This window comes from Notolepis coatsorum (genome assembly GCF_963971535.1).
Source record: "Notolepis coatsorum genome assembly, chromosome: 10".
NCBI classification, from domain to species: Eukaryota; Metazoa; Chordata; class Actinopteri; order Aulopiformes; family Paralepididae; genus Notolepis; species Notolepis coatsorum.
The window spans coordinates 33,749,165-33,777,006 of record NC_140174.1 but is presented as its reverse complement, the minus strand read 5'-3'; the positions used below and the strand labels follow the sequence as shown (position 1 = coordinate 33,777,006).

Here is a 27,842-nt window from a genome sequence, read left to right as displayed (position 1 = left end):
ATGGCTGCCAACGACACGCCACAGGGCTGCGGCCCGAACGTGGACTCGCTCTACTACAACCTGTGTGACCTCGGCTCCGTGTGGGGTGTCGTCCTGGAGGCTTTTGCCGCCGCCGGCGTGGTGTTCTCCTTTGTCCTGTTCATCGTGGTGTTGGCCAGCATGCCCTTCGTGACGGACAAGAACCACAAGAGCTCCGTGGCTCTCCAGGCCTGCTTTCTGATCTGCACCCTGGGTCTCTTCTGCCTGACCTTTGCCTTCATCGTGGAGAAGGACTTCTCCACCTGTGCCTCTCGCCGGTTCCTCTTCGGGGTGCTGTTCGCCGGCTGCCTCGCCTGTCTCTTGATGCAGAGCGTGAGGCTGAACATCCTGGCCAGGCGGAGCCAGGGGCCCAGGGCCTGGGTCCTGTGTCTGGGAGCCGTGGGGCTTTGGCTCGTGGAGGTCATCATCAACACGGAGTGGCTCATCATCACGGTGGTGCGCCACCCGCAGGGGCCGCTCAACGCCACGTCCGACGCCGGCAGAGCCGCGGCCACGCCGTGCAACATCGCCAACCAGGACTTCGTCATGGCGCTGATCTACGTGATGAACCTGCTGCTGGCGGTGATCGTGGCGAGTCTGGCCGTGATGGGAGGCAAGCAGAAGCAGTGGCGCGTGGACGGCGCCTTCGTCCTCCTGACCGGCCTGCTGACCGCCGGCATCTGGGCGGCGTGGGTCGCCATGTACGTCTACGGTAACCAGAGGACGGGGGGTCCCACGTGGGATGACCCGACTCTGGCCATAGCCCTGGTGGCTAACGCCTGGGTGTTCCTTATCCTCTACTCCATCCCGGCGATCTGCTACTTGAACCAAGAGGAGGACCCCCAGCAGGGCTTCGGCGAGGACCTGTACCCCAGCCGAGGCGTCGGCTATGAGACCATCCTCAAGGAGCAGAGCTCTCAGAACATGTTCATGGAAAACAAGGCTTTCTCTATGGACGAGCCCAACCAAGGTGTGTAGCCTACAACGCACCTGACATGCGCATGCACACACACACACACACACACACACACACACACACACACACACACAATCTCTCTCTCACTCACTTGCACACACACACAAAGGAATAGCCTCCCTGAACAACACCGTATCTTGTTCACTTGTTGCACACATCTCAAAATCATCAAGGTGTCTATTTGATACACATTGCAACATACAACAGGAAGTTCATTAGACGGTCTACTGGGACTTGCATCATAACATTATGACACTATATGAACTGCATGGGGAACATTGTCTCAGGTTGCCTAGTACTGGGAATAATCAAGTGTGTGTACTGTATCTGTTCCTGTTTGTTTATTATTTGATATCTAGAATATGATAATGATATCCCTTCTTCGGTTTAGATTATCCAGACTGACCTTCACATATAGAACTAGAAAGGTGCGCTCTGTGTAGCGCAAATCTCTGCCAGTAAAATTCCTGCCTGCTTTCAGAAATGCAAACTGAGGCCACAATGAGATATAAAAAGGTCTGAATCAGGCCTTCCAGTGAGGTAACTATGCTAAAACACGAAGGACACATTTCTCTGATTAGATTGTCGTGATCATGGTTAAAAATAACAGATCAATGTTCCCTGCATACTCTTTTGCCATATGTTGGTCTTCGCATTGATTAGGAACATGCAACAGACAACCTGTGTTGAGTTGAACAGAGTTTAGCGGGGCTTCTAACGTTAAGTCATCAGTCACACTGTAGAGCCCTGAGAGTGATGTGATTTATGGCAAGAGCAGCCATCTTGTTTAGCCAAATAGTGAACATTGGAAATACAACACACATAATCACACCCTGCTTAGCTTACACAATGTTGTTGTAACTAACAGATTAGCTGAATAAATAATCGGTTTCCTGCATAAATCACCTTTTATACTAGGTTTCACACAAGCATTTCCTGGTTGATAAGCTAATGACGGTGGCCTAGTAATGGGCAATAGTGAACATTAAATACTTAACTGTTCTGGCATTACAATATTGATGTAACTAAAAGATTTGCTGGGGGGGAATGTTTTTAATGCATCGGTATATCAATGACAATCGGTTCACTTGTATGGCATGTTGTAAACGGGTGCCAGAGAGCCCCAGTGTACAAAAGGTTTAACTTTATAATGAATGTAATCTTTCAATCGACAATGATGGGAATTCATTAAAATAAAATACCTTTCGTTGCCCAATTCCAAAAATATTCGAGGATTCAGATCCTTGACCTGCTGTCAGAATATGTGCAACGTTTCATCCAAATCGGCCCTGAAGTTTGTGAGATTAGCTGCGGATAGACGGACACACACAGACATGACCAAACACACAAGGTGGAGATAACTAAATACCAATAAAGTCACACAATCTAGATGAGCAATACAAATTACATTTATAAACCTGAGGGAAGTTCCAAAATCCTGAGATTTTGGAACCAAAAATGTTGAGAGTGGAAACAAAAACAACAAGAGAATAGAATTGACCAAAAATGCCTCAAACATCATCAAAAAGGGTGTTGAGTTTGGGCAGTGACCTGCTCTCTGACCCCCTTGAGAATTTGATATGCTGATGTTTTAATCCTATCCTGGACAGTATCTGATCTCAGAGCAGTGGGGCCAGACAGGACTGCGTGTCCCGCTGCCCACACCCCTGGCCCCGGGCACCAGGCCAGACCTCATCACCCGGGCTTATGAAAGAGTAGGTGGGGGGTAATCAAAGATGATCATGTGTATGGCGCCGTGAGGCAGTCAGCTTGTTGTCACACAACTGTTTTCTTGCGTAGGGCCGCCCCTTCATGGTCGATGACTCCATTAGTCGGTTGGGTTTTGGTCTTAAGTCGACCAAAACGTTGGTAAGTCGATTTGATACTTTTTTCCATGCTAAATGAGACATTTCCTGAACAAATGATGAGCACATTTCTGGTAAGCACTGGATTTAAAGAGGTCATTATGGGTTAGTGCATGTGGGGAATTCAAATTTGACACATTTGTAGATGAAACCAACTAATTGATTAGTCTACAATTACTACAATGTATCTTATTAGTGGACTAAGAATTCCTTTAGTCGAGGACAGCCTTGGTGTTGGTATGCAATGCTTCTATCTGTAGGCCAACATACAGGGGAGGAGTGTACACCAAAGTTCTGTTCATGAGGTACTGTATACCAGCAAGCGTTTACAGTGTAAGGTCTTACCTGTCCTAGAGGAAGGTTTGTTGCCAAAACATCAGTTAAAATGTATTATGTAGCAGGAGTGTGCGATTTAATTCTCAGTCTTGTCTGATCTGCTCAAATAAAAAAAATGACTGATAGATTATTTATATATTTATATTTTATTTATATTATATATCGGATATGATTTATTATTGTAAGTCGGAAGCCTACCGTATGATTTATGATTTGAATAACCCATAGCTTCCATTGGGACAGGTGAAAACCGCTTGTCTAAAACCCCTCAACCTTCCCTCTGGGGTTAAGCTAAGGTTGCTCCACACACACACGACACAATGTGAGTTATTACCAAAAAAGTAAATGATTTTCTCAGTCATAGAAATGTCGAATTCAATCGACCGATCAACCCGACAAAACCGACCTCCTCTCCCACACATTCCATTCCCACCGTTCCAGAAGTAGATTTCAGAGTGGGAATGGGAAGTTCCTGGTCCGTTAATGAATGTCTAGACTCATCTAACCATATCCCCCCTAACCGGCACATCACACGTAAATACACTCCCACTCCGTCTGCCTCCTTGATTCCCAGCAGAAAGCACATCGCGGCAGCTTGTGTTTGCGTTACCACGTCCCCATGGCGACCTGAGGCGTGGCGACAGTCTCATCCGGGGAAGGCATTTCACACGAGCAGCAGGCTTTTTTTGTTTTCAATCTGAAGGAGGACGACAAAGTGGCCGTGCCCCTCATGCAAATCTGCGTGTGCCTTTTAGGTTTGGGTTCCAGAGTCTGTGTTTCTCACAGATGTGTCTGTGTTTCTTCCTATAGTATATGAAAGTTTTCCTAGAAATAAACATAAACATAGTACTATTCCGATTCACACACATCCAAAGACTAATTAATGCACACATTAATTTAGTTTGACAGTTATTGAGAGTAAATGAGTGAATGTCATGGGTGATGTCATCGGGGACATTGAATCCTTGTATTTCGTTAATTACATCTCAATGAAATGATGAGGTACAGTAGCAGTCCCCCCTTTTCATCTACACCTTTTCATGGAGTTGAAATGAACCTTTCAAGGATTCAATGTCCCAGATGACATCACCGGTGGCCATATTCAAACTCCTTTACTCTTTGATAACTTAACAAATTTAAACTGTGCGCAAAGTTCTTCGACACGTGTGAGATTATGATAATGTGCAAAAGAAATCGGCATTGTTTGGTGAAGTGCCCCTTTAAGTTACTTGTGGTGGCCGGCCACGGTGTGTTGGATTAAGCAGTTACTGTGTCAGTTTTGGTGAGTCTAGTCTGATATTGTGGTGGGCCGGCGCCATAAATAAATCTATATGGGAAACTGCAGTGGAAAGCACTAAACAAGATACAAGACCAATGCAGTGTTTAAGATCTTGTCATAGGAATCAAACTAGGGATGCGCCGATCTGACTTTCAGTCCCGATACCGATGCCTGGCTTTGGGTATCGGCCGATACCGAGTACCGATCCGATACCCATTGTTCAATTAATAAACGGTATGCCTCACTGTGTGGAAGAGACTGGGATCATTCTTTTGTGCAAGGCAACATCAGGCTTGACTTAAAACATTACTTTCCTAACTTAGTGAAACAAAATGTAACAAATTAACACATAGATATAAATGTACTGAATTGTTATTTCTTATTTTATATAATATATATATGATTATATATACATTTAAAAAAAAATCCAATATATATATATATTTTTACCGATACCCGATCCAGCTATTTTAGTCATATCGGGGCCGATATCCGATATCAATATCGGATCAGTGCATCCCTAAATCAAACCACGCGTATGCCCCCCCTTTGGTAACACTGGCTGGCTGCCTGGGATAACAGTCTAAAGGGCCTGTGATATCTTACTGAAAGGACAAGAGGTTAGGGATGACAACAGCATGACGTTTATCTGTCTCTGTCTCTCTCTCTCTCTCTCTCTCTCTCTGCCCCCCCCCCCCCCCAGGTGCCAAGCCCGTCTCTCCCTACAGTGGGTACAGTGGTCAGCTGCGCAGCTCGGTCTACCAGCCCACTGAGCTGGCTCTCATCAGCAAGGGACTGGGGGGGAATGTGAGTAAGCCCTGCCCACTTCTGATATACACAGTATGTCATTTAGATACATTCACACAGTATGTAATTTAGATATTCATACACAGTTTATCATTTTAGATACATCATTCACACATTATGTCATTTAGATACATTCACACAGTATGTCATTTAGATACATTCACACAGTATGTCATTTAGATACATTCATACAGTATGTCATTTAGATACATTCACACAGTATGTCATTTAGATACATTCACACAGTATGTCATTTAGATACATTCACACAGTATGTCATTTAGATACATTGATTCATACAGTGTCATTTAGATACATTCATACACTGTATGTCATTTAGATACATGCATACACTGTGTATCATCTACATACATTCATACACGGTGTATCATCTACATACATTCATACACGGTGTATCATCTACATACATTCATACACGGTGTATCATCTACATACATTCATACACACATTGTAACATTTCAATATCCACGTCGTCATTCACCAATATACACAAACATGTGCATGACGTGCTTTCACTCCGCGGGTTCACAAGCACAGTCACGTGCGCAAACATGCATACTGTACATACAAGTTTCTTTAATAGTTGTCATACAGAAGTACAGAATACTTTCATACAAAATGCTTCTTACTGTTACGCTCCAGAGACTGTGCTAGACAAGATGACGTATACATACACAATACATGGTTGGTAAATTGATATTGGAAAGAGGATCTCCTAGGCCTGTTTCTCCTGTCTTCTGAATGTTGTGCTTTTTTGTTTTGTTTTTGTTCTGTTCTGTCATGGGCCGTCTGCTCACTCCTGACAGCCCCAGGCTCAGTTGTCTAGCTATGACTCGGTGATCCCCAGGGCCACTGCCAGCTCCCCAGCCCACAGCCAGAGCAGCACCCCGTCCCTGCGCACTGCCCTGCCGGACGCCACCACCACCACCGCCCCCAGCAGCAGCACCACCTCACAGATTAACGGCAGCAGCGTAGGTGGTGCCTCCTCAACACCTCTTCTCTTCGCTCCACTCCTCACCTCTACTGGTTCTTCCTTGTCTACCACCCCCTCCTTCCTCCTCCTCCTCCAGCTGATTTTCTATTCGCTTACCTCTGCGCATGCAGTCCTTTCAGCTCTTGTCGTATCCATAGCAACTTCTCCTACAGGTCATCTATGAATCACTTCCTTTGTCCTTTGCTCTTTTTTTTTTTTACCTCTTGGAGCCTCTATCTCTCAGGGCCACCTGTCTTCTTCCCTCGCTAGTTCAGTGTACCAGGCTGGGCTGAGTCTACTCTGTACATCTACTGTACTGGCTGGGCTGAGTCTACTCTGTACATCTACTGTACTGGCTGGGCTGAGTCTACTCTGTACATCTACTGTACTGGCTGGGCTGAGTCTACTCTGTACATCTACTGTACTGGCTGGGCTGAGTCTACTCTGTACATCTACTGTACTGGCTGGGCTGAGTCTACTCTGTGCATGTACTGTACCAGGCTTGGCTGAGTCTACTCTGTGCATGTACTGTACCAGGCTTGGCTGAGTCTACTCTGTACATCTACTGTACTGGCTGGGCTGAGTCTACTGTACTGGCTGGGCTGAGTCTACTGTACTGGCTGGGCTGAGTCTACTGTACTGGCTGGGCTGAGTCTACTGTACTGGCTGGGCTGAGTCTACTGTACTGGCTGGGCTGAGTACTGTACTGGCTGGGCTGAGTCTACTCTGTACTGGCTGGGCTGAGTCTACTCTGTACATCTCTTGAGTTCTACTACATAGTTTTTCTTACTGAGATCCAAGCAATAGTGGAGCTGGTGTGTGTTCTCTCTGTACCTTTTGGCCCCTCTTTTAGACCTCGGAATACTTGATAGGAGTGTCATTAATCATTTCTCATTATTTCTCATATTAATTATTAATAATTTAATCTTCAAACCAGCTTTTCTTTACTTGTTCCTCATCACAACGTATTAAACGATATGATCTCTTTCTCTCTGCAGGGGAATGGTATGCATAGGAGGTCGCAGTGGTGATGAACCCTCAGCGCTCCTCTCCAAAAAAAGAAACGTTTAGTTTCACACGTTTTTCAGTTGCTCCCGTTGGCTGCATTTCGCTGTCGGCCGACGGCTCCCCGAGCTTGGCTCTAAAGGGGACCCATCAGCTCTAGACTTTGGAGGGTGGCGTCCGGGGGAACAACGAGCCGGGACGCAAAGCAGCAAAACCCTCTATTGATTGAACTCTCCACTCACCTCTGGGCACCCAGACGGGACAGCGCTTCATTTGGAAGTCAAAGCATATGGTGAAGCCCACGGCTTTAGCGGGGAACAATGGCTTTTTGCAACGGTCGCCATTTATCGAGACTAGACCGCAGGCTCTCTCCGCCGGGAACGAATGACACGGACCGATCTCGCTGACAGTGCAGTATGATGGAAGGCAATACTCTCCCTAAGCATTACGTTTTTATGAGATTTATTTTTCCTTTTTATTTTTTTAAATTGTTTTACTCTGCAGGCATATGCTTGCAAGCAGCATTCACATAAACACACTGTATGCAAATGTTTTTTTAAACCATCACTAAAGTTGATTCTGGGTCTGGGTCGGCGAAGGAGAGGGCAACGGGTGTGAAGTGACATATCTGCTGTAATCCCAGAAGAGGGAAAAGCAATGGGAACATTCCATACTTAGAAATGTGGCTTTGCCCGCAGGAGTCTACACTGCCTGGTGAAAATGACTTGTGTTTTATCACAGGGATACATCTTTAGATTAGATGTTAGTTAAATAGAGGACCGTGCACTCTATAGACTGTAGAGTAGACTGTCAACATGTTGAGGTTTTGATGCCTGGATTGTGAGAATCAGTTCACACGTTGAATTTAGCTAATGGTATTGAATTCATGTAAATACTGTACAGGTATGTTGTTTATGTGTCAGGAATATCTATAGCACTCACACGTGCCATATTTAATTTACGTTTAATTTCCTTAAAGCTGCAGTGGGCAACTTCTGAGAAGAGTGTGGTTACCTGCCAAGCAGAAAGAGCAAGCTCTGCATCACTTTTCAAGCCCATGCACGCGCCACGCGCCACAGAGGTTTCCCACAGACTCCCAGAGGCACCAGCAGCTTTAAGCTGAATACAAAATAAATAAATTCAATAAAATAAAAAATCCTTGGCAGGTGGTTTTGCACATTGTGTGTACCTTTTGACTAGGAACACGGTGGTGGTCTTAGTTTTCTGATGCGACCCTGGGAACACCACTAGGCAGGCCAAACACATCTGATTGGCCAAAAACAACAGCTCCCTGCATCAATAACCAATCGGATGGTCTGCCAAGTGGTAGGCTGGTAAAGCTATGCCTCCTAAAGTGTGCAAACGGAAGTACAGGAAGTACCGGCTACAGGCTTTCCGGTTTCGACAAAACAATTGTAGAAACGTGTGAAGTGCACAATATTTCCTCGTTTAAGCCACTGCAACGGCTTTGCCTGAAGAATTTACTCCATGACCGGGACGCTTCATGTAGTAAGGAGATAAAATTGAGAACGAGGTTAGCCAAGTGGTGTTCCCAGGGTCACATTGGTCGGAAAGTACACACAATGTGCAAAACCACCTGCCAATCGGAGGCAGGGAAATATATATATAAGCCTCTTAAGCATCAGGCAAAAATGGGGCCATTTTTGTTTTTGACGACCGCATACCTTTTTTGCAAAGCTTAGCTTTATACGTTATACTTATAGCACATGCATGAGTCTGGTCTCTTTTGAAAGATAACATTCTGAAGTTGCTAAGGCAATAAAGAAAAATCACTGAGTGGCAGTGCTAACGTATTAGAGAAACAGAGGTTTGAACACACTGAAGTAAAAGTTGGGTGTACTCACATTTCTGTTTAGTGGTTGCCAGATGCCTGTTTTTAAGTTCCAGCATAGAGGTAGGAGCTGGAAAACACTGCGGTTCCATAGCCTGAAGTCTTATGTAGTACAGGTCCAAATAGCAAATACAACCATTGCAAATTCAACTTGCAAAATGCAGTCGGGCCGCCCGATACTTAACTCTTTAGGCGCCACTTACTTTCGCCATCTGTACCGCCTGGCACCAGCGTTATTGACCATTTTAGCGATGTTTGCAGACCCATCGTGTGTTCTGTATTATAGCTATGGAGACAATAGTATGGCTCATTTGACAGGCATTGTTCACGTTCTAACTAGAAACTGCAATCGTGTTTGTCGAGCATGTTTTACATCCGGTAAAACATGACTGTGATCGTTACAAAAACATGTTTCAGGTTCGGTAAAATAGACATAGAATGTACCTTACCTTAGCCAGAAGGTCTTCCTAATAGAGAATAATTCCCAGTGATTGCATTGCCATCGCGATTACCCGTGTATATGTCTATACTCGTGTTGAAATAGGCTTCAGGCAAAAAAATCTTGAGGCGATCGCTGTGTCTCTCTGTCTCCAAGGAGGAGGAGCCCTTGAAAAAAAGCCATTCCAGTTCAAAGGGTAGGTGATACTGCCACCTGGTGAGATTCGATCGTTATTGCAATTCCAATGTAGGCAGATGAGTCCGGGAGACCTAGAGGGCTCCGGCTGACCGTATAGAACGGGGATAAAAGGAAAATATCAAAGGATCAAAACCTGAGTATAATGGTTGGCGAGATAACCCGACTATACTCGGGTATGGCGCCCAAAGAGTTAAGAGGATATATACTGTATATGTTATTATTTTTATTTGGCTTAACTCATTGACTGCCACGCTGTTTTCCCATCTCTACTCAATGGCGCGAGCGTTATTGACCATTTTACCGATGTTTGCGGACCCATCGTGTGTTCTGTATTATAACTATGGAGACAATAGTATGGCTCATTTGACAGGCATTGTTCATAGTCCAACACTGACTAACCAGTTAATCTCTACATACTTTAGTTTGTGCGCTATTCCATGCTAAACATCACCCCTTTCCAAAATAATCCAGTCTTTTTTCATAGATCGCGAGATATGACGTGTTATATGCATTATGCCCAAATTGTTCGGGTTGCTCGCCTGAAACCCCAAATACTTCCAAATCAAGGGTATATACCATATACATATGTGTCTTCACAAAATCATACTTACCCCGAAATTGCGATCGTTACCAAAAGCATGTTTTAGGTTCGGTAAAATACGACAATGTGATCGGTACAAAAGCATGTTTTAGGTAAAAAAAATACCAGCAGGTTACCTAAAATAGACCTTACCTCAGTCAGAAGGTACTCTTAAATGAATAAATCCCAGTCGTCCCATGGCGATCACAATTACTCGTGTATATTGGGCATGGCTATGATACGGGAAAGAATAGGTCTGAGGCACCAAATCGCCGACTGATTGCTATGTCCTCAAGCGTTGTCGACGAAACACGAGTATACTCGTTTTTGGCCTGCATGGGCTTGAAAAGTGATGCAGAGCTTGCTCTATTTCTGCTGGACAAATAATCTCACCATTTTCTCAGAAGTTGCATACTGCTGCTTTAAATCAAACAAAAACAGGCAAGAGCATAATCTTTTTTTATCGTAATGCTTTCCATCTAATATAAAGTTGCAAAATCACATTACATTTGTTCACTACACCACAGCCCTGGACTCAAATTTGTTTTTATAATCTTTTTTTTTTCTTTTATATATAGGCCTACTGTATACATATTTACTCATGAAATACAAACATGTCCTCTAACCACCATCACACCAGCTAGTATTGTCATGACGTGTGAAGCTTGACCTACCGAAATGGCACTTGAATGCCAGTAACGGATCATTGACCACACGGTTGTCATTTACAGTCACCTGTTGTTTGCCTACCAAGATGCTTGCAATGATGATGATGATATAATGGAATACTATTGGATAAAGTTCACCTGCGGTCAGGGGGAGGAGTCTGAATGCGTGCCACGCTCGGTGTGTGATCCTGTCGGGTCACTTGTGCTTGGCTGGAGATGGCATCTCAAAGCACAATCACGCCTGTGAGTGGAAACTGACTCCATGCACTCTCCCCATTGCATGGGTCATTTTCATACTCACTCGTGATAAGGCCATGGAACTGCCCTCAGGGTCTCCCGGGTGTCTGTCCAGTGCTAGAAGACTCCAAAAGGGTAGGTTTGTGTACGGCCACTATTACGTAAGCCAGAGAGCGGAGGGCTGGAAAGTCATTAAATACTTAAAGGAACACCGCGACATTATGGGAAATGCACTTGCCCTCTTCAGAGTCAGACAAGAAGATAGATACCAATTTCCTCTCTGCGTTCAGTAGAAAGCTATCCGGCTGCAAGCTAGCCTAGCTTAGCACAAAAGAATGGAAGCTGATACGGACCACTGGCCAACAGCTAGGCTAGCGTAGCTGGTCTGTAAAATTGGAGGCTCCATCACTAACAATGTAATATTGTAATGGAGACACTCTAGTGGATCTTAGATCATGTGATGCAGGAGGTGATTCAATATGAAGACGGGAAGGTAGAAAGACAGGCACCCTGTGGTTGTTGGGGGTATGTGCACTGTGTTAAACATGGAGTACTGTATAAGAAGGAGAAAACGGCAACAAAAATAAATTTCTTCAAGCAAGGAAACTTCTGGGCATGTTTTACATGTGTGATGCTAACATTTTATGCTCTAGAAATTGGACTGTAGCCTTTTATAGATTTTGGGGCATGAGATGTGTCTGACCAGAAGAGCTTGTATGGGCAGTTTTACTGTGTTTCATGCATCGCTGTTGGGGAGGGTTCTCTAAAGAAAGCATACCTTTTCATGAAAAGGTTACATAGTGTACAGGACATAGTGTAAGATTAGGTACAATTTGAAGGTACTTTTTTGAGGATTTACATACAAAACACATGTTTATTAAAACCATGCACTTTAAAATCCAAGTCTGTCAGATTTAAGAGCAAGTAGGCTAATAATCACATCCAGCGTAACGGAACACCAACACATAACCTTTAGGAGCTCAGTGCATCAAGAATAGAACATTCCTCAGTAATGAGGAATACTGATATAATACCTTTACTTTTGATACTTAAAGGGGCAGTTCACCAAAATATTTAAACACACGCACAAACTTTAAAGGGGCACTTCACCAAGAAATAATGCTGATTTATTAGCACATAATCTCACACATCCAAAAACTAAACAAGTTTTCCACATGTTCATTTAGTCTGACAGTTATTGAGAATGAATGAGTCACTATAAGACTGAGTATTGTCATCCTCTACATCATTTCATGGCACTGAAACCGCCTCTTCCACCACCGCCATGGGAGACGGCTAGAGTCTAACACAAAGGCTCAATACTCAGGACCACAGGAAGTTGGAAGAAATGTTGGAAAACCACACAACCGTCATGGGAGAAACCTCAACCATTTTTATTTCTCCATCCCTTCTTCTGTTTTTGTTTGACCAATCGATTTCTCGTGATCCAACAAATTAATGAATGACCATTGCATTTATACAGAAACTAGAAACTCAAAGTGCTTTACAATGTAGGGTGTAAATAGCCTCCTTCACCACCACTATAGGCTCAAAGATGCAACAACGATGCCGTCCATAGCAACCATCTAACTTCCCACCCATTTCCAAGCCCTGCATAGCTTTTTACAGCCTAGAAAAAGAGCCATTGTGTTCAGTACGATGACTATTGACACCCATTATTTTGCCTATAATTTCACTAAACCACATTGCTACCGACAAGGACAATGGGTAGTGTAGGTTTCTATTTTGAATAACATTACAGTTGCCTACTCAAGTGTCCACCAGGTGTATGATAAAGAAATTATTAACCACACAGAGGAAGGCTGCTCTTGGTAATGGCACAAAAATCACCTGTACTACTGTCTATTAGTGACTAAGCTGTCAGACAGTATGAAGGTACAGAATGCATTCTGAGTGTGATGATGATGATGATGGTGGAAATAACTGATTGTGATTTTAGTAATCCTTTCTCCTACTATAAAGTGAAATTATTAAATCATTTATAACTATATTTGTATAACATTTACAGATTAGTTCTACATTATTTCTAACTTATTATCAACATTGTTTGTACTTGATTTGTTCATCATTAAATAATGTTGTTTAATGTGTAGTAACACATTTGTAGATGCTTTGAAAAATGGATATGAAAAAACGACTACTGTATCTCCATTTATTTTTCATGTTCAACAAATGATTTGTTAAGACATTCATAAAACATCTATAAATCATTTGCAGATGCTATTGTGTGCCCTAATCTAAAGTGAAGCCTATTCATCATTAACAAATGTCTAATACAGTTAATTATTTGTTTACTTTTTCATCACATGTTACAAATGTTGTAGACAGCTTTCGGATACACCCTTCTTTGTGACATCAAACAGTGACATAATTAGGACTAAAGATAAATGCAATTTTATTAACATATAAAATACATGTGCATGACATATAGTGTAACACGGGGGGGGACTAGGACCCAGGAGTACCCTGGCCAGGTAGAGTATCTAGAGAGGGAGAGGAAGTCTCACGCGAGTGAGACTTGACGTCACGTGTGTTGCCGTCTGTTTGAATGGAAGCACGATACATGCAGAACCAAGTTATCCGTGCTGCTCCTCCTGCCCCACGCTTTTAATAAGGTATGAGCAGGTTAAACACCTTTTTTGTTGGTAAATCTATTCCATCATTTCCGACCTACAAACAACTCTTATATGTTGTGTAGATGTACTTGATGTGGTGGGCGCTAACATTACATTTGTTCCTAATGTGTACTCAGTGCTCAGTATATTGCAGTATGTGATGAACACGAGGGTAATAATTATTTGTATTTTCAGGCTGTATAGGCGCCGATACAGCCTGAAAATACAAATAATTATTACTCTTGTGTGTCGTGTCATCATCACATACCGCAATATACTGAGCACTGAGCACACATTAGGAACAAAATTAATGTAACGTTAGCGCCCACCACATCAAGTACGTCTACACAACATATAAGAGTTGTTTGTAGGTCGGAAATGATGGAATAGATTTACCAACAAAAAAGGTGTTTAACCTGCTCATACCTTATTAAAAGCGTGGGGCAAGGGCGGCTACGTGGTGTAGTGGGCAAGGCACTCGCCATGAAATGCTGGAGACGCTGGGCTCGTCAGTTCGAGCCCAGCGCTCCACATTTGCTTTCAGTTTAGCTGGTCGTCCGTACTAATACACATTGGCCGTATTAGGGGGTGGGAAACTGATGGGTGGGGATCGGGCGTTGTGGACAGCGACTCCTACAGGTCGGTTGGTGCGCCTGCGCAGTAGAATCAGGAAGTGTCGGGGGCAGCGTGAGCCTCCCACGCGTTACTCCTCGCCACTGAGAGATCGAGCTGCGCAGGTGAAAAGATGCGACTGCTGTTACCTCAAGTACCGGAGGGGACTTGTGCTATGTTTGACTTAGTCCACATTGCAGCTGGCTTGTGGGAGGCAAGAAACAGCGTCCGTGACAGGGGAGGGTTGAAATTGGATGATACGAAATTGGGATGGGAGAAAAATATAGAAAATGGGAGGAAAAAGTGGATAAAAAAAAAAAAAAGCGTGGGGCAGGAGGAGCAGCATGGATAACTTGGTTCTGCATGTATCGTGCTTCCATTCAAACAGACGGGAACACACGTGACGTCAAGTCTCACTCGTGTGAGACTTCCTCTCTAGATACTCTACCTGGTCAGGGTACTCCTGGGTCCTAATGCCCCCCATGTTACACTATATGTCATGCACATGTATTTTATATGTTAATAAAATTGCATTTATCTATAGTCCTAATTATGTCACTGTTTGATGTCACAAAGAAGGGTGTATCTGAAAGCTGTCTACAACATTTGTAACAGGTGATGAAAAAGTAAACAAATAATTAACTGTATTAGACATTTGTTAATGATGAATAGGCTTCACTTCAGATTAGGGCACACAATAGCATCTGCAAATGATTTATAGATGTTTTATGAATGTCTTAACAAATCATTTGTTGAACATATAAACAATAAATTGAGGTACAGTATAGTCGTTTTTTCATATCCATTTTTCAAAGCGTCTACAAATGTGTTACTACACATTAAACAACATTATTTAATGATGAACAAATCAAGTACAAACAATGTTGATAATGAGTTATAAATAATGTAGAACTAATTTGTAAATGTTATACAAATATAGTTTATAAATGATTTAATAATAATTTACGAATGTATAATGATTTGTTCATGATTAGTACATTATCTACAAATACCTTATACATGTATTATAACAGGGTGTTATTATAAAGTGCTACCGGGGCGGTAAGTGGGACAAATACTATACCTGCAATACTTTATTACAATTGTTCATAATCCCCCCCATTCCAAAATTGGGATTTTGCTATACAGTATATATATTATTTTATAGGAAAAACAAACATATCAACTCAAGTAGGGCTGTCCTCAACTAAATACATTGACTAATAGTCATGGAATTTTCTTTAACTAATCAATTTGTTGATTTAAAGTCAAATCTCTAAACTTGTGTTTCCCCCCACATGCAATCACACAGAATTACCTCTTTTAAGCAGAAATGTGGTTATACTTTTTTTCAGAAGATAACTCATTCCGCATGGAAAAAAGCATAAAAAAAAACTACAAAAGTCTTAGTCGACTAATCAAGTCATTTGTTGAGTTGAGTTGACTAAGAGGCAACAGTGGCTCAGGAGGTAGAGCAGTCGCCTGGTAATCCGGAGGTTCCCGGTTCGATTCCCGCTCCTCCCGGGCAGCGTGTCGATGTGTCCTTGATCAAGACACTTAACCCCTAATTGCTCCCGATGAGCAGGTTGGCACCTTGCATGGTTGCCTCTGCCGTCAGTGTGTGAATGTGTGAGTGAATGGGTGAAATGTGAGGAACAAATTGTAAAGCGCTTTGGATAAAAGCGCTATATAAAAAAGCAGCCATTTACCATTTAAGAGGGGACAGCACTAGTATCTAAGTTATCCGAGTGTACTCACGTTTCTCATCACCCCCTAACTTCCTACAAAGAGGCTAAGCCTTGACTTGGACAACAGCAGGGTGGAGTTTCCACCACCCAGGGCTATACTGTCTAAACCATGACAGCATTAGCTGTTCGCTCTTTCTGCCCAGGCTAATAAAGCCTGGAGCTGTAAAAGATAGACACAGTATACCAGGCTGGGGAACAGTGTGTCCTGGTCTCACAGGACTCGTCACTGGTGTAAACTGAACGAACTGAGATGTTCCCCTTGTCTCATTTTAAATTGTGACTGTTTGCTTAGTGCTTGTTCATCATAGAGGTGTTTACAGAGCATAGTCTGTGGAGATTCTGATGAGCAAATAGATACCAATTCAGGCAGTTCTGAAATTGGTTGACCCCCCCCACACACACACGCACATGCACACACACACGTGCAATTTTACTCTCTCTAACTTCTGACCACCCCATTGACCACTCCAATCCCAAACCCGTCTCATCCCCACCCAGCTCTGCTTCAAATACAGCCTACCTCCCCTCACACCCCCACCCCACTGCTGCTGCCAGTCTGAATCAGAGGTCAAACGCAGTCCACAGCTAAATGGGGGGGTCTTTGGTCAAGAGGTCGGTGTGTGATTTATGGTCACTCGCAGCTGCTTTGGCTTGATAACCTCCCAAGACCCAGGAGGAAAAGGTATAGGGTGGAGGTTACATCCCATGTGTCATTCAGACGCCCCAGACTATAGGGCCATATGGAGGATGGTATCTCAGTATACAGAAGGACTTTCTTTCAATAACAACATATATCACAATGTCTGCTTATCACATGTTAGATAATCCAGTTGATGTTCATCATCATCATCATCAAGGATGGTAAGGTAATGCAAAGTATACACTATCAAAATTAAACATCATACATTTTTCAATACACATTCTCAAATATTTCTGAAAGGATTTTACGAGAAATCAGGCTTTGTATGTATGTTTCTCTATCATTCATTTAGACAACAAAATGTTTAATCATTATTCACAAATAATAATAAAAAAATATCCCACAAGTAACATATTAACACACATATACAAAATAAATCTGTATATTGCCCAGCAGTACCCTTGGCCGTGATACTGTTGTGCAGAAGATTATCTTCATGCTGTGATTCTCAGTTTCACATGGTAGACACAGAGCAACAAAGGCTGTTATGTGAGACCAGTGCTGCAGGCTGGATGAGGGGCACGAGAGAGGAAGGACATACTGGGGGAAAACAATATGTTTTGTCTCATCCACAACTCTGATGTCGAACACAATGTTTAATTTTCTTTTCCAAGAAGGTAAAACACACTACAGCACTGTACTATGGGTTATGGAAGTTCTCACACCATTCTGTTATATATATATATATACAGTAGGTCCTGTAACAATAGGCTTATTATGTAAGGGCAGAGAGGTTTAATGGGGAGCCATAACTCTTTGTGTGCCATCTGATTTATTGGGAATTGCAGGATGAAACAATAGGTATTGAGAAAGGAAACACAATAGTGTGTGTGTGTGTGTGTGTGTGTGTGTGTGTGTGTGTGTGTGTGTGTGTGTGTGTGCGTGCGTGCGCGTGTTGTCAATACCAGGACTGGGGACCCAAGATGCAGGCGGACACTGTAGTAATACAATATAAGTTTATTTCAAAAACTGGGGAAGGTTGGAGGTGGTGAGTCTGTATCAGAGAAGACAGGCAGACAGTGGTGATCCTGAGACAGAAGAAACGTCACTACCAAGTAGCTGAGTTAATGATCTGACGAAGAGTGACTGAAGAAACGGGGTAGATGTACTGCAGGGCTGATGAGAAGATGGCTGACAGGTGTGGTTGTTGAGCAGGTGAGTGGAATGAGCTGCCCATATATGGTCTGGAAGCTGCCCATATATGGTCTGCAGGAAGCTGCTCCCCTCAGCTAACACACAGACAGTGCGTGCGTGTGTGTGTGTGTGTGTGTGTGTGTGTGTGTATGCATCCTGTCTGAGCTCATGGTCTAGTTTATATGTCTATTGTAAACAGGCCGGACATGAAGATCTCTGGCTCGTAGTTTTACCTGTATAAATAAAGAACAAATAAAAATAAATAAATAAAATAAAGGTCAAGGAATTCTTGGGCAACTGTGGTAATAATAACTCTTACTGTAGTAATCAGTCTTTTGTTTTCCACACAAAGGTACTTACATTATAATGTCCCTCATGGGGCAACACAGTAATAACATTAGGCCATTAAACAAGACTGCGTTTCCACCTTATTACATAATTGTGTTAATTATGTCCTACAGTCGCTTGATTGATTGATTGATTGATTGATTGATTGAACATTTTATTAACAGATTTCAGAATGGGTACAATACAGTACAGCTCAATACACACAATTGTTAAGGGGATGCAGACCAGAGAAAGACTTTCGTCTTGTTTACATCAGGGTCCCCCATTTTCAATTCATCATAACATGAATATAACAGATAGACAGTACTGCTACATCTATACATTTATGACATACCAGATTTACAAATACAGTACTGTTTGTGATACAAAAAGAGTCTAAAAAAGAGAGTATATACATTTGACGAAATGTATACGCTCAATCCATATTCTTATTCTTTCTAATAACAACACAATACACATTTAATTACATGATTTATTGCCATCCCAATAATTTTGACTGTTTTCTAGGTAGAACACATTGATATGGTATGGGCAGGGTAAGGTAGCTTGTCTAGGTAGAACACATTGATATGGTATGGGCAGGGTAAGGTAGCTTGTCTAGGTAGAACACATTGATATGGTATGGGCAGGGTAAGGTAGCTTGTCTAGGTAGAACACATTGATATGGTATGGGCAGGGTAAGGTACTGTAGCTTGTCTAGGTAGAACACATTGATATGGTATGGGCAGGGTAAGGTACTGTAGCTTGTCTAGGTAGAACACATTGATATGGTATGGACAGGGTAAGGTAGCTTGTCTAGGTACAACACATTGATATGGTATGGGCAGGGTAAGTGTTAAGTGTAAGTATTAATATGTTTGCATGTACAGTAACTGCACTTTAACTGTTCCACAGTAAGAGGGCGCTATAGGCGTAAGGAGATGCAGCTATTGTAGCTGACGTCAGGTATCAGGTATAAGGGATTGTTCCCTCCCCCTCTGTCACCACGCCAGTTAAGGCTAAAGAAGACCTCGTCGTCATGACCAGTTATTGCTCCCCATGTGACTCTGTCAACAGGTTATGGGCCCAGATCACGGAAGAGCAAAATAACGATAGCTAGTTAGCTGAAAAGTTTAGGCTAGTTTAGCAGCGGGAAAACCGCGGGACGCTAAAGCTAAGCTAACAGGCAGCTAAGCTAAGCTACAATCAAAAGATGACGACCAGAGGCAGAAGCAAGTGGCCCACGTTTGACGGAAGGGCAGAAGAATACGAGCTCTGGGATGAGGGGATGTTGTGCTGTATGCACGGAGTGGGGCTGAAAAAGACAATTTTGACAGGCCTCACGGGAGAAATAACGGAGGCCGCGCCAGCCCTGGATACTAAGCTGAACGCCGACGCATACTGCGAGCTAGCACCACTCCTAGACAACACGAGCTTGGGGCTGATATTCCGGGACACAAAGGACAAAGGCCGAGAGAGTCTAAAAGTGTTAAGAGAACACTACATCGGCAGAGGTAGGCCCCGGATTGTATCCCTGTATATAACTTTGACTGCGCTGAAGAAAGCTAACACAGAGACTGTGACTGAATACATCATCAGGGCGGAACAGATCATCACGGTGCTCAAGAGTGCAGGAGAAGCACCGAGCGATGGACTAATGATGGCGATGGTTATGAGGGGACTACCGGAGATGTATAAACCATTCACACTGTTGGTGACGCACAGTTCAGCGGACATGTCGCTGAGGGAGTTCAAGGCCAAGCTGTGGAACTTCAAGGCCTCAGAAGACCTGGTCGCCGAGGAGGCGGGCGAAAGGGTAATGAAGGCCCGGGCAGCGCCAAAGAAAAAGACCGGACCCCCGACGGAGATGGCGTGTTGGCGATGTGGAGAAAAGGGTCACCGAAATGATAAGTGCATAAAAACTGTTTGGTGTAGTTTCTGTAAAACTTCGGGACACGCAGACAGAGTGTGTAGAAAGAATCGCGAACAGAGCACTCGGTACACGCACGTGCAAGATGGCGGCTGTGTGCAAGATGGCGGCAACGGTGGACGTGAGGCGAGTCGAGACGACGCCCGGAGAGCAGCGGAAAGAGAGGACTTCACCTTCGGGGCGCAGACAGCATACGCCAGCCAGTCAACGCAGCAGCAGCAGGTCCAGAGGAAGGGACTGATCGTGGAAACAGGTGCATCGTCCCACATTATCAACGACAGGAACCGATTCAAGAACTTTCACAGCACCTTCGAGCCGGAGAGACACAGCATGGAGCTGGCAGACGGGAAGCACACTTTCGGGTTGGCGCAGAGGAGAGGAGACGCACAGGTATGCCTCATAGACAGTGAGGGGCGCCGGTGCACAGTGACGTTGAAGAATGCCCTCTACATACCCTCGTTCCCCCAAGAACAATTTTCTGTCAAATCTGCTACTGCAAACGGTGCCAAAGTGTTCTTCAATGAAGGTAACGATGTTCTTGTGGAGCCTGACGGTACGAGATTTAACATTGAGGTGTACAAGAGAATGTATTATCTACAAACAGAATGTAATGAAAATGATATGTGTAATGTCAGTCATGATATTCAGACACGAGATCATGGGTCATTGTAATTACGAGGATATACTGAAGCTGCAGGCGGTAACAGTAGGCATGCACATTAACGGTGAAAAGCATAGACCTAACAAAGAATGTGATGTGTAAAGGGAAAGTTCACTCAAACAAGGAACAGAGGTCCCACAGAAATATAAAGACACGACTTGAGCTAGTTAACACAGATCTAGCCGGTCCAGTAAATAATTAGTCCATAGGTGGCTTTAAATGTGTGCAGTCTTTCACAGATGTGTGTACAGGGGCAGTGTTTGTTTACTTTCTCAGAGCAAAGAGTGACGCACTCCAGGCCACAGAGAAATTCCTTGCAGATGTAGCTCCGTATGGCAGCGTAAAATGCCTGAGGTCCAACAACGGAACAGAGTTTACAAATAGAGAGTTTCAGTCACTGCTGAGAAGGAACAAGATCAGACAATGAGACGTCCTGTCCTTACTCCCCGCACCAGAACGGGATAGCCGAGAGGGAAGGGCTCACTCTTTTCGAAATGGCTAGGTGTAAGCTAATAGACGGTAACTTACCTAAGAGTCTATGGCATTATGCGGTCCAAGAAGCAGCTTACACCAGAAATCAGTGTTTTAACAAGCACACGGGCACCACCCCGTATACAGCACTGACAGGAAAAAGGTGTGATCTAGCCAGGATGCACAAGTTTGGGTCAGTGTGTTATGCTTACCAACAGGACAGAGGAAAACTCGAGTCCAGGTGTGAAAAAGGACTTTTTGTAGGGCATGACAAGGGCAGCCCCGCCTTTCTAGTCTATTATCCCGGTAAGGGGAAAGTGCAAAAGCACAGGTTAGTAAAGTGTGTCACAAAGACAACATGTGAGAACGAAACACAGACACAGGAGCCAGAGCTAGACTCCAGAGTAGGGTGTGAGAAAAGAGAGACACCACAGCCTAGTGTACTGAGCACAGACATGCAGACAGACGGTCAACAGCTACCAGAGGATGATGGCGAGAAGCACCCTAGGGTGACGTCACGTGCCTCATGCAGTGGGAGATATCCCCCCCGGGAACATAAACCCCCAAAGTATCTGAAAGACTATGCCCAGAGAGAAAGTGACGAGGATGACAGTACACTTACCAGCATAGATTACTGCTACAGAGTAGTGAGTGGTGTACCTCAGACCTTTAAAAAGGCCATGATATCCCCTGAGTCAGGAAAATGGGAGAGAGCGATGGATGAGGAGATGAGGTCCCTGGAGGGAAATCATACTTTTACTCTAACAAAGTTACCCGAGGGTAGACAGACAGTGGGAGGCAAGTGGGTGTACTCAATCAAGGAGGGTATTGAAGGGCACGACAGGTACAAGGCCAGGTTTGTAGCTAAAGGCTACAGTCAGAGGGAAGGAATAGACTACGGTGAGACATTCTCCCCTACAGCCAATCTGACCAGTGTATGGGTAGTTATGCAGAAGGCAGCCAAAGACGACTTGATTTTACACCAGATGGATGTGAAGACAGCCTACCTGCACGCACCCATTGATAGAGAAATATATATGGAACAACCTGAAGGTTATGAGAAGAAAGGAGAGAAGCTAGTGTGTATGCTAGAAAAATCCATTTACGGCCTGAAACAGTCTGGGCGAAATTGGAACGAGATGCTTCATACATGTCTAATTGAAGATCACTTCATACAGAACCCAGTAGACCCCTGTGTTTACACAAAGGAGTCAAAAGAGTCAGGGAAAGTGATAATTGTGATTTGGGTGGATGATTTGATCATCGCAGCAGACAACACTAGAAACCTAGAGCAGGTGAAAGGTATGCTCTCCACCAGATTCAAAATGAAAGACCTAGGTAGGTTAAAACATTTTCTAGGCATGGATTTCGAACAGTCTGCCAGTTGTGTAAAAATATCCCAGAAGAGATATGTGGAAAAGATCCTGAATCGTTTTGACATGCAGGAGTGTAGAACTAGGGGAACACCATGTGATCAAAAGCTAGACTACAATGAGGATGCTCAAAAATGTACAGATGTAAAAATGTACAGGGAAGCCATAGGCAGCCTCATTTATTTGACAACATGTACTCGCCCTGACCTATGTTTTGTAGTGAGTAAATTATCACAGCATTTTGCTGATCCCACAGAAGAGCACTGGATTACAGCAAAACATGTTTTTTGTTATCTTAAAGGTACAGCAGATAAACAGCTTTGTTTCAGAAAGAGCAGCGAGGGCTTAGGGCTTCAAGCCTATAGTGACGCAGATTGGGCGGCAGACGCCACAGACAGGAGAAGTACCACAGGGTATTGTGTAAGTATGGGTACAGACAGCTCACTGGTTTCATGGAAAACAAAGAAACAGCCCACAGTGGCACTATCAACTTGTGAAGCCGAATATATGGCTCTAGCCTTAACAATACAGGAATGTATTTATCTAGAACAACTGCTCGAAGGAATGGATACCTATGTATATAGGAAAACTGTTGTTTATGAAGACAACCAGGGAACCATTGCACTTGCCAGAAACCCTGTGTGCCGACAGAGGTGTAAACATGTGGATATAGAATATCACTTCATTAGATCTGTCATCAGAGAAGAAAAGATTACACTCGTTTACTGTCCTACAGACGACATGGTTGCAGACGCTATGACCAAGCCTGTCCCCAAACTGAAATTGAACAAATTTGCAGGGGTCATGTTTGGTGTGTAAAATATTGCCTGTTATGTAATATTGACTGCCATGTTCTTTTGATGTTTTGAACTGTTATTTTTCTTGGAAAAGTTGTACAGTATACACGTCATTCATAAGTGGGAGTGTTAAGTGTAAGTAATGTATTAATATGTTTGCATGTAACTGCACTTTAACTGTGGGCGCTATAGGCGTAAGGAGACACAGCTATTGTAGCTGACATCAGGTATCAGGTATAAGGGATTGTTCCCTCCCCCTCTGTCTCTCTCTCTCTCTAGCTCTCACGGAGAGCAGGTCTAGTGGTGCAAATGTACATATGAAAATAAACCACACCAGTTAAGGCTAAAGAAGACCTCGTCGCCATGACCAGTTATTGCTCCCCATGTGACTCTGTCAACAGTAAGGTAGCTTGTCTACATATATAATACATTGATATGGTATGGGCAGGGTAAGGTCGCTTGTCTACATACAGTATAACACATTGATATGGTATGGGCAGGGTAAGATAGATTGTCTATGTAGAACACATTGATATGGTATGGGCAGGGTAAGATAGATTGTCTATGTAGAACACATTGATATGGTATGGGCAGGGTAAGGTAGCTTGTCTAGGTATAACACATTAATATGGTATTGGCAGGGTAAGGTAGCTTGTCTAGGTAGGCAAGCAGAGCAGTGTCAGTGGTGTTGGAGGCTTCTCTCTGTGAGGTTATTGGTGCTGGAAGATGGTGTCTGTGTCTTGCTGGTAGTGCAGGTATCTGAGGAGGTCTGTCCAGCGAGTCAGTGGTACACACACACACACACACACACACACACACACACACACACACACACACACACACACACACACACACACACACACACACACACACACACACACACACACACACACACACACACACACACACACACACACACACACACACACACACACACACACACACACACACACACACACACACAGACAGACAGACAGACAGACAGACAGACAGACAGACAGACAGACAGACAGACAGACAGACAGACAGACAGACAGACAGACAGACAGACAGACAGACAGACAGACAGACAGACAGACTCACACAAACACACACACAGACACACAGACAGACAGACACACACACACAGACACAGACACTCACACAAACACACACAAACAGACACACACACATACATACAAAACACTGCTTGTTTCCTTTTGAGTGAGTGAGCGAGTGAGTGAGTGAGTGAGTGAGTGAGTGAGTGAGTGAGTGAGTGAGTGAGTGAGTGAGTGAGTGAGTGAGTGAGTGAGTGAGTGAGTGAGTGAGTGAGTGAGTGAGTAGGTGGTTGAGTATGAGAGTGTGTGTGTAAGTGAGTGAGTGAATGTGTGTGTGTGTGTGTGTGTGTGAGTGAGTGAATGTGTGTGTGTGTGTGTGCATGCGTGCGTGCGTGCGTGCGTGTGTGTGGAGTGGTGGAGTGGTGCTTTAGTCTAGTAGGCTGGGTGGAGTGGTGCTTTAGTTTGGTTGGCTGGGTGGAGTGGTGCTTTAGTTTGGTTGGCTGGGTGGAGTGGTGCTTTAGTCTAGTTGGCTGGGTGGAGTGGTGCTTTAGTTTGGTTGGCTGAGTGGAGTGGTGCTTTAGTCTAGTTGGCTGGGTGGAGTGGTGCTTTAGTCTAGTTGGCTGTGTGGAGTGGTGCTTTAGTCTAGTTGGCTGGGTGGAGTGGTGCTTTAGTTTGGTTGGCTGGGTGGAGTGGTGCTTTAGTCTAGTCGGCTGGGTGGAGTGGTGCTTTAGTTTGGTTGGCTGGGTGGAGTGGTGCTTTAGTCTAGTCGGCTGGGTGGAGTGGTGCTTTAGTCTAGTTGGCTGGGTGGAGTGGTGCTTTAGTCTAGTTGGCTGGGTGGAGTGGTGCTTTAGTCTAGTTGGCTGGGTGGAGTGGTGCTTTAGTCTAGTCGGCTGGGTGGAGTGGTGCTTTAGTCTAGTTGGCTGGGTGGAGTGGTGCTTTAGTTTGGTTGGCTGGGTGAAGTGGTGCTTTAGTCTAGTTGGCTGAGTGGAGTGGTGCTTTAGTCTAGTTGGCTGAGTGGAGTGGTGCTTTAGTTTAGTTGGCTGGGTGGAGTGGTGCTTTAGTTTGGTTGGCTGGGTGGAGTGGTGCTTTAGTCTAGCTGGCTGAGTGGAGTGGTGCTTTAGTTTGGTTGGCTGGGTGGAGTGGTGCTTTAGTTTGGTTGGCTGGGTGGAGTGGTGCTTTAGTTTGGTTGGCTGGGTGGAGTGGTGCTTTAGTCTAGCTGGCTGGGTGGAGTGGTGCTTTAGTCTAGCTGGCTGGGTGGAGTGGTGCTTTAGTCTAGTTGGCTGAGTGGAGTGGTGCTTTAGTTTGGTTGGCTGAGAGACCCTCCCCGCCCACAATATGAGAACTATATCAACAAAAACATAATAATTTAGTGTCTTATTACTGGATCTTGTGAACAAATCACAGTAGAGCAGTAATATCATGCTTTTCCATTGTTTTACCTACTCTACCACTGCACAGAAATTAGGCATTTTCTTTTGAAAATGGTTACACACAGCCATTTTGGAATAGAGACAACTACACAAACATTTCATGCAAGGCTTGTATTGTTAGTTGTCTTAACGCACATGTTGAACCCAGGCCAGCATGTTCTGGGACCCTGCATGTGCCCTGAAGTCTAGTAATGCACAGTCCCTGTCAAAGCCCCTCTGTCCCTAAAAACATGCACCCAGCCCACTCCCACTCCTTCCAGGCAGCAACCCCCACCCCAGACCACAATCCCAGGCCCCAGACCACAACCCCAAGACCCAGGCCCCACAGGCCCCTCAGCAAACTGAAAAACAGCACCAGGGCCAAGTCTTAAAGGGGAACTATCTTATAAATGGCCTTTTTGAGTGTTTAGCATTGTTTCCTAGCTATGTGAACTTATATTAATATGATCTATGTCTCAAAATTCTCATATTGGCGCATTCTTCCAATTCTCCTCTCACAATATTCACCCTCACTGAACTGAGTCGTTTGAAAATGTGCCTATATGTGATGTCATATAGTCACCGCTGCATGTTAATGTTGAGATAGACGACGACGCTCCGCAGTGGTTTAGGAGCCGCCCTGCAGCCCAGGCTCAAAACAGCTCGAGATCTTGAGGTAGAAAAATGCTGTTTTTGAGGACTTGATTAGAAATACAAAACAATGAATAAAAAAAATATATATATTACAGAGGTGTTCCATAGACTCACAGGAATTGTGTAAAAGTGCCCAAATAGTGAAAGAAATAGTAAAATAGTTCCCCTTTAACCAATGATGAGTTCACATCAGTAGTTAACTCTGAGCCAAGCTCCACGTTTCTCTTTTGGATGGTTTTCTGCCTGTGTGAAATGGATCTCTAAAACCTAAAAAGAAGAAGAAGAAGAAGAAGAAGAAGAAGAAGAAGAAGAAGAAGAAGAAGAAGAAGAAGAAGAAGAAGAAGAAGAAGAAGAAGAAGAAGAAGAAGAAGAAGAAGAAGAAGAAGAAGAAGAAGAAGAAGAGAAACCACTGATTCTAATCATTTTCATAAACTAATACATGATCCATGTGAAAATTATTGTCCCGCTTTTAACCTGGCCTGAACCTACACATAATGTTTACACCAGAGCCACCCTCACCATGCAGAGCTCCTGTAAGGGACCAAAGGGGGAAGTGTGGAGAAGTGTGGGGTGACGCAACTGTGTTAATAGCCGGAGGCCATCGATCGGTCAGTCAGCGTACTTGTTAGAAACACACTGTGCACTTAAGCCCCTTCATTTGAAGTTACTCAACCCATATAGATTTCTCCATGGATTCCAGATCTGACCTCGAGTCACAGCCAATCTAAAGAATGATTTACCTGCGGCTTGCCCTGAGCCGCTGACAGCTCTGCGATTGGTCCAGGGGTAAAACAGAGAGAGACTTGTCTCATGGAATGGTTGAGTAGACAAAGTTGGTACACACCGGTAGTACTAGATTAGAAAGTTCGATGGAGCTTACATTTTCATACACATACTGTAATTGACATTTGATTATGTATTAGGGGCACCCCCTGGGTTTATCTGTGTGCAATAGTCACGTATAAAGTGGAATTATATAGTGTGTGTGTGTGTGTGTGTGTGTGTCTGTCTGTGTGTGTGTGTGTGTGTGTGTGTGTGTGTGTGTGTGTGTGTGTGTGTGTGTGTGTGTGTGTGTGTGTGTGTGTGTGTGTGTGTGTGT

The 27,842-nt window shown here is 44.0% G+C and overlaps 1 protein-coding gene across 1 annotated transcript; it reads left to right on the top strand.

Moving 5' to 3' along the window:
* On the top strand, window positions 1-26,481 carry gprc5c (G protein-coupled receptor, class C, group 5, member C; the record flags this gene model as incomplete). Its single annotated transcript, XM_084322994.1, has 4 exons — window positions 1-988; window positions 5,178-5,281; window positions 6,109-6,273; window positions 26,371-26,481. The coding sequence occupies 4 exons, from the start codon at window positions 1-3 to the stop codon at window positions 26,479-26,481; spliced, it is 1,368 nt and encodes a 455-aa protein (XP_084179120.1).
* Window positions 26,482-27,842: the final 1,361 nt, after the last annotated feature.